Source organism: Eurytemora carolleeae, unplaced genomic scaffold (genome assembly GCF_000591075.1).
Source record: "Eurytemora carolleeae unplaced genomic scaffold, Eaff_2.0 scaffold345, whole genome shotgun sequence".
NCBI lineage: Eukaryota > Metazoa > Arthropoda > Copepoda > Calanoida > Temoridae > Eurytemora > Eurytemora carolleeae.
Window position 1 is genome coordinate 185,629 of NW_019396327.1, and position 11,534 is coordinate 197,162.

Genomic DNA, 11,534 nt, shown 5'->3' on the forward strand with positions numbered 1-11,534 from the left:
TTTTTTGTAAAATTCACAAACGAATGTAACAGATTCTTTAAGAATTGATATTTGTGCTTTTATGAATAGTTAAAATGTATTTATATGTTTGTATTTTTTGTGAACATCCTGTGAGCACTGTGTATTTTTAAGTATAGACTCAAGGTTAAGGTTACGCCTTAAACCTAACGTTGAAATCTTGGAAAGATGATATTATCAGTTGTAGCTAATCTTCCAGCAGCTCCGGAGTTCTAAACCAACTCTGTACCATCAAAAGGGGATTTTATAGATATTCTAAAATCAGAATAGAGTTATCATTTTCGGACCAAGTCCTGGATCAGAAAGTTCATCTACGCCTGCAGTTTCAAGCAGCTCCCTACAGAAGCAGCCTTCTACGTTTCTGCTTCAGACAGCTCTAACGGTTCATCTATACCGGCTGCAATCAGCTCCCTACAGAAGCAGCCTTCTACGGTTCTGCTCCAGACTGCTCCTTGATGTTCTGAAGATTCGTCAATATCAGCAGTTTAGAAGCTCCCTAAATCCTCCCACAGAAACTAACTACACAGTAATAACGCTCCCATATATTCCGTAACAAGTTTTAACCAATAAACATTTTTCAACCCCCACCACGTATCATTTAATTAGACCTAAGGTTTAACAGATTATGAATTTGTGTTTAAGCTTAATGCACATTTTTTTAATAAAAGTTCAAAAAGTAAAATTTTTGGATGTTGCATGTTTTGGGGGGTTCTTAGAATTGAATTTTAAGATGTATCTCTATGTTTTATATATGCTGGCTGTCTTAAACAGTTTAACAACTTTCAAACTTTCTTCTTTAATTACTTTTTGCATTTTTACAAGGATTTACTATTTAATTTTAAAAGGGAGAATTATTTCAAAAGATAAAAAGACAAATCCCCCCTCCACCAACCTTCCACCTCCGAAAAATGAAGTTTAGCAATACACAATTAAATGTTTGATCTTGTCCAAAATGCTCCTCTCAAAGAAAGAGAAAGCTTGTTCCATTTTTTAAAACTTTTCTTTTTACCACAAACTTAAAAGTCCCATCATTTTAAGTACATTTTGAGGAATATCTGCATTATTTAACTTTTATAATTGAAAATATAAAATTCTCGTTTTCTTACATTTTATTTTTTCATAATAAAGATAAATTCTACATTTTCTTTTTACCATAATATATTTTTTCATAGAAATTGAAAAATGAAGAGACAAAGAAAATTAATTATAAGTATATAAAAGGCTGAAAAAAATCGCTTTTAATGTCCATGGGGATAATTCTGGAAGCAATAAGCTTTTAAACAAATCATAAGTTCAAATATGAAGGTGATTTCAATTTTATTTTTATTTCAACTGAAAAAAATATCCTATTTTTGAGAAAGAATGATAAAGTACAAATAGTTTCATAAAAAAATTATAAGGGAAATTATATTTCCAATTTAAACTTGTTCCATTATTAAAAACTTGCAGGATTTATATTTTTGGCCTAAGAGAAGAGAAGAAAAGAGATAAGAGAACAGAAGATTAGAGAAAAGAAGAAAAGAGATAAGATAAGAGTAGAGAAGAAAATAGAAGAGAAGAGTAGAAAATAGAAGAGAAGAGAAAGAATAAAAAAAGATTGGGTGAAAGAGAGAGCATGCATTTACAGACTTTTTATCATAAAAATATGTTCAAGAATACCTTAAACTTTAAAATTAACTTTATTGTAAAATTGTATGATATTTTTGAAAGAAAAATGGTTGTCCTAACTTTTTAGCGTACATTTTTTGATCATTTGATATTTTTGCTTCTGCAGAATACAAAGAGAGCCAGAAAACTGTGGAAGAGGAAGACGATATTGAAGTGGATACATTACTTCAATTTACATTTCGTCATCCTACATTTTGTCAATTTTACATGTGGTCAACTACTACATTTGGACAATTTACATTTCGTTAATTAATACAATTCGTCAACTGTGGCAATGGCCTAAAATTTGGTCAACTTTCATATTTGAAAGCTTGATACCCACTGTCCCAGCTTGAGTATCAACTTAACAAATCCGCGAATATTTGCACATTAACTCCGCAACAACTCAAGATTTCAGTTAAAGTTCTTAGATTCAACATGGAAAACTGGGCTCGTGCTAATTTCATCTTGTCCAGCAGGAAAAAGAACATTTTGATAGATCGTCAGAACTTTGAGTAAAGTTTAAAAGTGAGACTGGGGTGCCAGATACTAGGTTGAAGCAGGCTATGTGATTCATTGGGATGCACTGCAACTGCTTCCACGATAGAGAGAAATGATGCTGCATTTATCAAAAACGTTAAAAATACTTACAACCACTCAAGTAAGTTGGTTGAGAAGAGTTAAAATTTATTAGTACAGAATTGTACCATATGCGTTCTAAATATATGTATAAATGTAGAAACCTTGTAAATCAAAATTTACAAAATTTATGTGTTTGTATCAGTTGACCAAATGTAGTGGGCTGAAATGTATCAGTTGACGTTTTGTAACAGTTGACCAAATGTAGTAATTGACCAAATGTATGATGACCCACTCCAAATTAAAGAGTATTTGATATTTTTAAAATCAACTAGTTTTACTAGTACCTTACTAAACGAAAGAAAGAATGGCGAAAATCAGTATCACAGGAACAAGAAAACCAATAAGAGTTATTGTAGAAATTATATTATACAATAGTTAGTTTAAAAAAATATATTTTTATCTTTCTCAATTCTCAAGGCTTAAGGCAATTGTAAACATTTAATGTAAAAAAGTTCTGAACTGTATTTTATTTGTGTTGAGTTTATAGAGTACTCGTAGATATCAAACTTTAAATTCTTTTGGTAAAATATTCCAAGTTTGAAATATCAAATGTTTACACCACTCGGTGCAAAGATTTAGGGATTATAATATTTGAGTTTGTGGCAAAAAATCAGTTCCAAATCTAGAGAAAATTCTGAACCTGGCAAATTTCTAACTGATTATCATATTTGATAACTAACAAGATTTATCTTCTTTGACAGAAGTTCTGTAAAATCGAAAATGAATTTAGATTATGAATGTTGGTTAGATCAATCATTAATTCAATAACTTCAAGAGAAAAGGTAACATTATCTGTCCTTTTTCAATGTAGATGATTGAAATTATTATTTACCTATGTATTTTTATGTTTTTTTTCCAGAAACTATAAATGATTATTTCTTGCAATTTAATCTGTAATTAAACCAGGTACTTAAAAAAAATACTCTTTTGCGATTCGCACACATATTCAATGATTATGAATTGACTCATATCATTCATTTTACAGCTGTTGGAAGTATAAATTTTGTAAAAACACAAGAACAAAAAATCGATTTGAATTGAACACAGCCAAATCTGCATGCAACAACTTAAAATTTCCTTTTTTTCGACTTCAAACCCTTAAAAAAGCACTTCTGTTTTTGAAAAATTTTCGAAAAAGTGGGGGAAACCCCCCTTAACCCCACCCAAACCCTAACAAAATAATATATTGCCCCCCCCTAGCAAAAGTCCTAGTTGTGCCTCTTGGCAAATATACCAAAATATCTCAAAAAAGTACTTTACTTTATTCGAGTCGGAGGAAATGAGTTTTTGCAACTAAGTCTAATTTCCTAATCCTCATATCTTAGCAACCTGAGGGTGTAACTAGTTGATATTTGATCCAACAGAAATCATAGTTTGAAGTATCAAAGGTCTTTGAAATAGAATAGAAATAGGAAAATTAAAGTTTGTAGCAAGAACTCAACTCCTTAAAATACATTATTAGTATATTTTCTGAACAAACTCGAATTAAAAATATAGATACAATAAATTTCATGAAGTTATATATTTTCGATTGTATTACATCCGGCCAACGTTACATCCGTCCCACGATACTTCGGACCTACCCGCACATAGTTTTCAGCAACTTCAAGCTGCTGTTGCTCCGATCTGTACTGTAGGTCGGATACACACTTCATTTAATAAAAGTTAGTGGTTCCGACCTACGTTAGGTCGGTTGCACAGCTTTATAAAGTTGGTTGCACTCTTCTGTAGGTCGGATGCACAACATCGAATGTCAAATCAAAGATGGGTGCGAAGCGACCTGGGAGTCCTGTATGTTATAAACTAAAAATTAAAAAATAAGTTTTTAGATGCTTTTTAAAAATAATTTATTCATATTTTATATTTTACATATTCGATTCAAATTAACGAGTTTACGACATAAAAATATAATTTTTCTTTAATGCTCTTGATCTTAAAATTCAGTCTATGAAATTTCCACCAATAAGAATGGAACGAGAACTGCAAAAAACTACAATTTTGAAGAAATGAAAGGGTAAGACAATATTGTTTGTTGTCGTGGTATTGCAAGCATTAGAAAAATACCAATTATCTCAAATATGTTTTATCACAAAAATATTTATCAATGATCTATTGAAACGTGAGCAAAGATTGATAGGACAGGATTACCCACACTGGATGAGACTTAAGGACAACTTTTCTTCATTTCTAATAATACTGGTTTCAGTATGTTTTGCTAAATAGAATATTTTTAAGAGACTGTAAGCGTAATTTCAAGTGACCCTCCCTGCAAAGATGGCAATGCCCGGTTCACAACGGTAATCTTAAATCCTTTATCTGATAAAAAACGTGTGAAAGATAACGTTGTTTTTTTTTTACACTAAAAGTATCAATTCTAAAAATTTCTCCATTGTTTCTTATAAGAATGTGCAAGTAACTTTTGAAGAGAATCCACAAGTGAAAATATGTTGAAAGAAAAAAAAACATGGATATCTTATTCCTACTTGATTAAAAAGGGCTTTCAATAGTACCGATGTGAGCCATTTTTGCATGGAGGGTCACTTGAAACTACGATTGATTGTGCACAAGATTCGTGGGCCTCATTGAAGTCTCATCCTTGGTGAATAACCCTGTACTCTGATCTCAGTACATAGTACATGTACACAGAGTACACAACATTAAACATTTCATATAATTGCATGTTTTATAATTAACTATGATTTATTATTGAAAACGGTAAGAATGAATTTTGTTTGTATTTACAGTGGAATTTAATAAACATGAGGTATAATATAAAGTTTGACCACAGATAGGTTTCTTTTCTATTTATCAAAATGGACTTTATGATTGTTAACGTGATAACTAAAAGGACCTTTCATTGTGATAACACATTCACATCAGCATCCTTTAATGACCCTAAATCAAACCATCAACTGAAGAATTTTTTCTTCTAAAGGTCCAGGTCGTGCTTAACTTCGATACGATTTTAAAAACTCAGTTTTTCTGGTGAGCAAGAAAATGGACAAGATTAGCCCCATACCTGTACAAAGAGGACGATAACTTAATTATTATTTGTCAATCTAAGATTTGAAGGATCGTGGTTGTGTGTCGTGTATGGGCTACTTAAAATACACGGACTGTCCATTAAGGGTAATAATTAGAATTCAAAAACATGAGGAAAAACAGCAGAGAATTTTTTGTGTGAAAAATCAATCAATGCTTTATCTCGATCTTTTGTTTTTCTGCGGATTAATATAATTTATATTCTTTGTCCTGCTGCATGGGAATCGTACCCTGAAGGGATAACTGAAAAAAAGAAATGAAGCAGTAATCCTCAAAATAAAGGTTTCCACAGTGGATATCGAGATAAAGCGATCGTGATGATGAATATGAAAATGTTCGAAGCTTTTACCAAAGCTAGTTTTAAAAGAAAACAATAATTTACTTCGCATTAATATTCCATATAAAATGTACTAAAAAAGTGAGAAAAATATTGTATCACTTTTAGCTTTAACAGCGTCGTTATTGTAAGGCACTATTGCTAAACATCAAGGGGGGGGGGGAGGGTAAATTTAAAAGCTCCAAAACCTTGAAAAATCTGCATTATAATATTAAAGTTCAAAATTGAAAAGTGTCAGAAATAATTTTTAATAAAAAAGGAATTTATAATCAATAATAAATGAATTACCCCAGTATGAATTAATATACTATCGTTTACAAAAATGTAATTTTATAGTAATTATAATTTGTTTTATCATTCATAATTTCGACCAGTATTTTTATAATAATGTTAAAAACGTGTCTAATAAGTCGAAAAAAATAAAGAATACGAAATTACTAAATGCTACTATTTCTAGTTTAAAAAAGAGAACTGAGGCAGTTTAAAAGCGTATTTTTTGGGACGCAAGCATAATTTAAATAGACCCTCTTTGCAAAGATGCTAATGCTCAATTTACAACGGTACCTTTGAAACCTTTAGCTGATCAATAATGTGGATGATATAGTCATTTCTGCTGGAGTAAAAATACACTTATTAATTATGAAGAGAAACCCCAATTAAAAAAATCATTTTTCCAAATTTTAAACTTTGTAATCTACACATACTTAATCAGACAAAGCTTTTAAGGGTACCGTTGTGAATCGGGCATTGTCATCTTTGCATGGAGGTTCACTTAAACATTACGCTTACAATTCCTTTAGGTATGTAAAATATTGTCGAGTGGAGATTCTGCTACCAGCCCTGGAAAGCAGCATAAAAAAACTACTTTAAAAATTCTGTAAACAGCACATAGTCGCAGTGTTCATCAAGCTTCTGAAGTGATTGTGCAAACAGTTCATAGAAGCAGCGAACATAAAGCAGCTGACGTGATTATGCTTTTTCATCTGTCAACTGTCTTTTTTAACAGTTTAAACAACAGGATCAGCTGTTACAGAAGAGTTGGCTGTGACAACGGACTTAGCAAAAATGTTAGAGAACAGTTCCGAACGGATTAGTTTAATCCGTTTGTGGGACAAGATTTATCTCCACCCTGCTCTTCTTCTCAGGACCACAATCTAGATTAATATTTATATACTTGGTAAATAAGTTTATCTAATGGTTTTTACCATTCTTAAAAGTTCGTTCATTTGTTCGTTTGTTCATGGTATAATTCGTTGGTTGGTTTGTGTGTTCATGTGTTCGTGACATAGTTTGTTGTTGGTTCGGGTATTTGTTTGATCATTATGATATCATCGCTCATTCGTTTGTTTATTCAATTATTTATTGATTCGTTTGTTAGTGATAATATTCGTTGATTGGTTTGTCCATTTGGTCTTTTATTTGTTAATTCGTTCATCCTTTCGTTGATTTGTTTATTCGTTTATACATTGATCCTATTACCTGTGTCTACATCCATTGGTACATTTCTCTTCATAACTGTGACGGAGACAGGGGAGCAGACTGGTGCAGGTAGGTTGGTTGGATGGTTAGTTGGTAGGTTGGTTGGATGGTTAGCCAGTACATTAAATGGTTTGTTGAGAAGGAAGGATCGTCGAGCTTGTAAATCCATTTGCTCTTTCATTATACTCTTTGCAGTATGACTATATAGTAAAAATGTTAAGATCATTCGTCCATTTTGAATTGAGAAATAACAAGCAAAGAAATTACTCCTGTAAAATATTTTTTTTTTAAGCAGGCTGTACGTTTTCCTTTGAGTAAGTGGTTACATTTCTTGCAGGAATAGTTGCTTAGAATATGATGAGATTTTTTATTATTTTTAATATTTTAGATGACAAGTATTTTTACTAAGTCGGCTGTACATTTTTCTTTGAGTAAGGGGTTATATTTATTGCAAGAATAATTGCTAAATTGAGATTTTTTTCCCTAAATAATTTTTTAGATGATAAGTATCAAAAAGGTGGGGAAAAAACTTGCCTATTTTTTTATATCCCCCCCTTAATTTTAACTTCCAGCTCCAAAAATATTTAAAAATCTTGAAGAAAAAAAGAGAAAAAATTAGGAAAACAAATTTGGAGAAAACGATTAACTGGAATCTTTTCTTCACAAATGTCAATGTCATAGTATTTTTCAAAATTAACTTCCCCTTCATAATCGAATTCAAGCCTTGATAAGAAAAAATGTATAGGTAATTATTTAACTGATGTTGAAAACGAGACGGGCCCGGGGGGATTAAAAAAATATCCTTCAAAAAAAGGATGTACCTGACAACAGAATCTTGTACCCAAGGATGCTGCATTATTTCATCAGCAGATAATCTTTCCTCGGGCTCTACCTAGAACAAAAACATTTTAAAGTATTTTAGATAATATTGATCAAAGTATCAAATTTTTCACCGCATCATTGAGTGAAATTTATTTTTTTCTTTCAAAATATATATGCTATATATGTGAGTTGTCTCAAATATGTTGAGCTCTATCAGTTCAGTCCTATTTACGTTTATTGGATACAAACAAACAAACAAACCAACAAACAGAAGACAGACAGGCAAGCTAAGTATACATTTGGATGTAAAAGTAAATTTCTTATCTATATTTTTTAGTAACGATTACATTTAATTGACAAAAAATAATTAGGACATTTCAAGTTTACAAATTGTTCCAACCTTAAAGATTGTTCTTAAAAGTTTTCAAAATATCTAAACTTTAAATTTTTTTTAATTTTGTAACCTTCAAAAGTTTTCTGATGAGATCCTTGGCAGGTTCCGAGACAGAGTTGAACAGTTGAGGATAAAATACATAGTTCGCCTGGGTAGATAAGCAATCAATCAATCAAATATTTGATCATATAACATTACAGATCAAAGAATTTAACTATCATCCAATGAGTTAATCAAAAAATCAAACCAACATATCTTTATTGTTAGAAAATATCCTCTCTCCTAGATTCACAAGTTAATTTCTCCATTAATTACAACAGTGATTGCCACTTGAAGCCAACAACATGAAATCAATCAATCAATCCCACCCCAGTTTTAATTCTTTAGCCTGCTCATAATACCCAATTTATGTGTATTTTGAAATAAGTAAACAAGCCCAATATCCTTCCCTGTCTATATAAAAACTTACTGTTAATATCTGTGTCCGGAGTGGTACACCTCCCTGCCTCTCATTACTGAAAACAAACAGAAGATCGTCTAAATATCGTCTTCCCCCAAGAAACCAAAATGCGGGAACAGAGAATAAAAAAATCCCGCAATTTATCGTGGGTTAGTTTTAACGATGACACTGATACAGTGGTTTGAGACTTAAAAATAAAATTATGAATCTTGCTCTATTAAATATGAAAAATAAAAAATGTGGATAAAGATAGATAGTTTACCAGAAAGGCGGGGTTCCTGACAGAAGAATGTATAGAATTACTCCCAATGACCAACAATCAACCTAAAACGTTTGAACTATTTAAACAAACATCAATAAAGGGATTGTAGACATAACTTCAAGTGAACCTCTATGCTTCATATCGTCGTATGAAGTGTTTATTTATAAAATTTTCATCTTTTGTTACATAAATCTTGCAGATTTATTAGGGAACCGCAAAAAAAGGATAACTCCCGGAAGTTTTTTTTTAAATGTTAATGTTGTGAACCGGACATGTTACTTAATTCTTTTAAATTACGACTAGAGTCCCTTATAAATAATGCTATGATCATAAATCTGATAAATATTTAAAAATGACCCTGCTGACCTTCACGGTGTAGCTGGCGAATGAACTGTGCGCCATCTTAATAACCTCAGGAGCGAGATAATTCGGAGTTCCACAAAATGTTCTAAAATAAACAAAAGCTTAGTTTATTCAAGTATTGTATTGTAGTTGGTGGAAAAACAACACAAAACACCTTTCGAGTCAGGAAAACGACGGTATCTCCCACATTTTTGATCAGATTAAGATTTCAAGGGTATCGCTAAAGCGGGTATGGATATCTTTGCATATCAAATAACTGAACTGTATGAGGGAGGGAACTGTATGAGGGAGGGAAACTCCGGCCGCCGTGAGCCTTCGCTTTACCGTAACGAGCCTCATTTGCTTTATTTACAGTATGTCTGAGGCTGTATATAGTGAAGGCTCATGGCATCCGGGGATTCCCTTCCTCACTGTACTGTACTGTACTGTACTGTACTGTACTGTACTGTACTGTACTGTACTGTACTGGTCTGGACTGGACTGGACTGGACTGGACTGTTTTCTCTTGAGAAACATCTACATTATAAAATAAACAAAACGTACTTGAGAACTGTCCCAAGATCGACAAGTTTTGACATTCCCATATCAGTGATTTTTACGACAGGTCTCGAGTCATCCAGGGAACAGAGGAGAACATTCTCAGGTTTCAGGTCACGGTGGCAGATATTCTATAAGATAGATAAATAGATAGATATATAGATAGATATATAGATAGAAGTATACATAGATAGATAGATATATAGATGGATAGAAAGCGAGATAGATATACGTAAACATAGATAGATAGATAGTTAGATGAATAGAATTTAGAATTTATTCTGGTGATAAATAATCAAATTGTGGCCGATTTTCAGTAGTTTTAGATAGATAGAAATTAATTAGATAGAACGATATTTAAATAAATTGATAAATAGATAGATGTGTAGATAGGTAGATAGTTAATACTGACATAAAAACGGATGCATAGATGGATATATATATATATAGATAGAAAGATGGGTAGATATATATATATATATAGATAGATAGAAAGATGGGTAGATATATAGATAGATAAATAGAAAAGAATTAATTAGGCAAAGAAAAAAAGTTACTTTTGAATGTAGATACTGCATGGCTGAAGCTATCTGGTAAAAATGTAGTTTCGCCTAAAAAAAACATGAAAAATGTAGTCATGCTTTTACAACATCATTTTAAATGTAGTTTTGCCTCTACAAAAGAATCTAAAATGTAGTATATCCGAAAAAAGATATTTAAAAAATGTTTAACATTAAAAATGTCGTTTCTTAATAAGTCATAAAAATTGAGTACTTAGGTTGCATTAAATTTGTCATTGAAAACAAATTTAGAATGTCAAATAAAGATCTTACAAAGTTTACTAATGAAGAATACGTACTAACTGTACATTAAAATAAATGAAAACTAGCAAAATCATGATAAATAATCGTAAAAAACTACAAAGTAATTTATTTTTAAAAAAATGCATATATGGCGCATACCTCAGGTTCATTGAATTTTGTCCGTTCTATGATTTTTTCAAAAAGTTCCCCACCTTCAGCTAGCTCAAGAACTAAACAAAATTTATTTTTTATTTTTACAGAACTGTGTTCAAGCATATTATTGTTTTCCTTCTCCTTCTCCTAATCTTACTTCTACTCCTAATCTTACTCCTGCTCCTACTCCTACTCCTATTCCTACTACTCCTACGCCTCCTTCCTACTACTCCTAATACTACTCAAAATACTACTCAAAATACTACTCAAAATACTACTCAAAATACTACTCAAAATACTACACAAATACTACTCCATACTACTACTCCCTCTACTCCCTCTACTCCTACCTATGAAGAGGAAGTCTGGAGTATCTATAACATCCTCCAGGTTTATGATACAAGGATGTTTAACAGTTCTCAGTATTCTCACCTCGTTCATAATTCTGATAAAAAATCGAAATTAAAGGGACTGTAGACGTAGTTTCAAGTAACCCATCATTTATAGATTGGCAGAGCCGATTCACAACGATAAAATTCAAAGCTTTGTCAAATCAAGAATGAACGAGTTATCCA

At 31.6% G+C, this 11,534-nt stretch overlaps 1 protein-coding gene across 4 annotated transcripts; it reads right to left on the reverse strand.

Moving 5' to 3' along the window:
* Positions 1-4,137: 4,137 nt before the first annotated feature.
* Positions 4,138-11,422, reverse strand: LOC111701005 (serine/threonine-protein kinase Chk2). Of its 4 annotated transcripts, none has more exons than XM_023472112.1 (12): positions 11,310-11,422; positions 10,966-11,036; positions 10,561-10,614; positions 10,010-10,134; positions 9,470-9,551; positions 9,104-9,165; positions 8,851-8,896; positions 8,452-8,529; positions 7,987-8,057; positions 7,166-7,365; positions 6,476-6,840; positions 4,138-4,470 (listed from the first exon to the last, which is right to left on the reverse strand). In XM_023472112.1, exons 1-11 carry the CDS (start codon positions 11,398-11,400, stop codon positions 6,782-6,784), a joined length of 939 nt encoding a protein of 312 aa, XP_023327880.1. In that variant the 5' UTR covers positions 11,401-11,422; the 3' UTR covers positions 4,138-4,470; positions 6,476-6,781. The 4 variants fall into 4 exon arrangements, with proteins under 4 accessions (XP_023327880.1, XP_023327879.1, XP_023327878.1 ...); XM_023472111.1 differs by having other exon boundaries at positions 4,138-4,545; positions 6,470-6,840; XM_023472110.1 differs by lacking the exon at positions 4,138-4,470 and adding an exon at positions 4,718-5,326.
* Between the last annotated feature and the right edge of the window lie 112 nt (positions 11,423-11,534).

Bases quoted from the DNA above. Each gene is read 5' to 3' on its own strand.
- LOC111701005 (XM_023472112.1), bottom strand. From the start codon at position 11,400: ATGAACGAGGTGAGAATACTGAGAACTGTTAAACATCCTTGTATCATA. The intron at 10,615-10,965 runs GTATGCGCCATA...TGTTTTTTTTAG, and splicing joins CAAAATTCAATGAACCTGAG to GCGAAACTACATTTTTACCA. The intron at 6,841-7,165 runs GTAATAGGATCA...ATATTAATCTAG, and splicing joins ACCAATGGATGTAGACACAG to ATTGTGGTCCTGAGAAGAAG.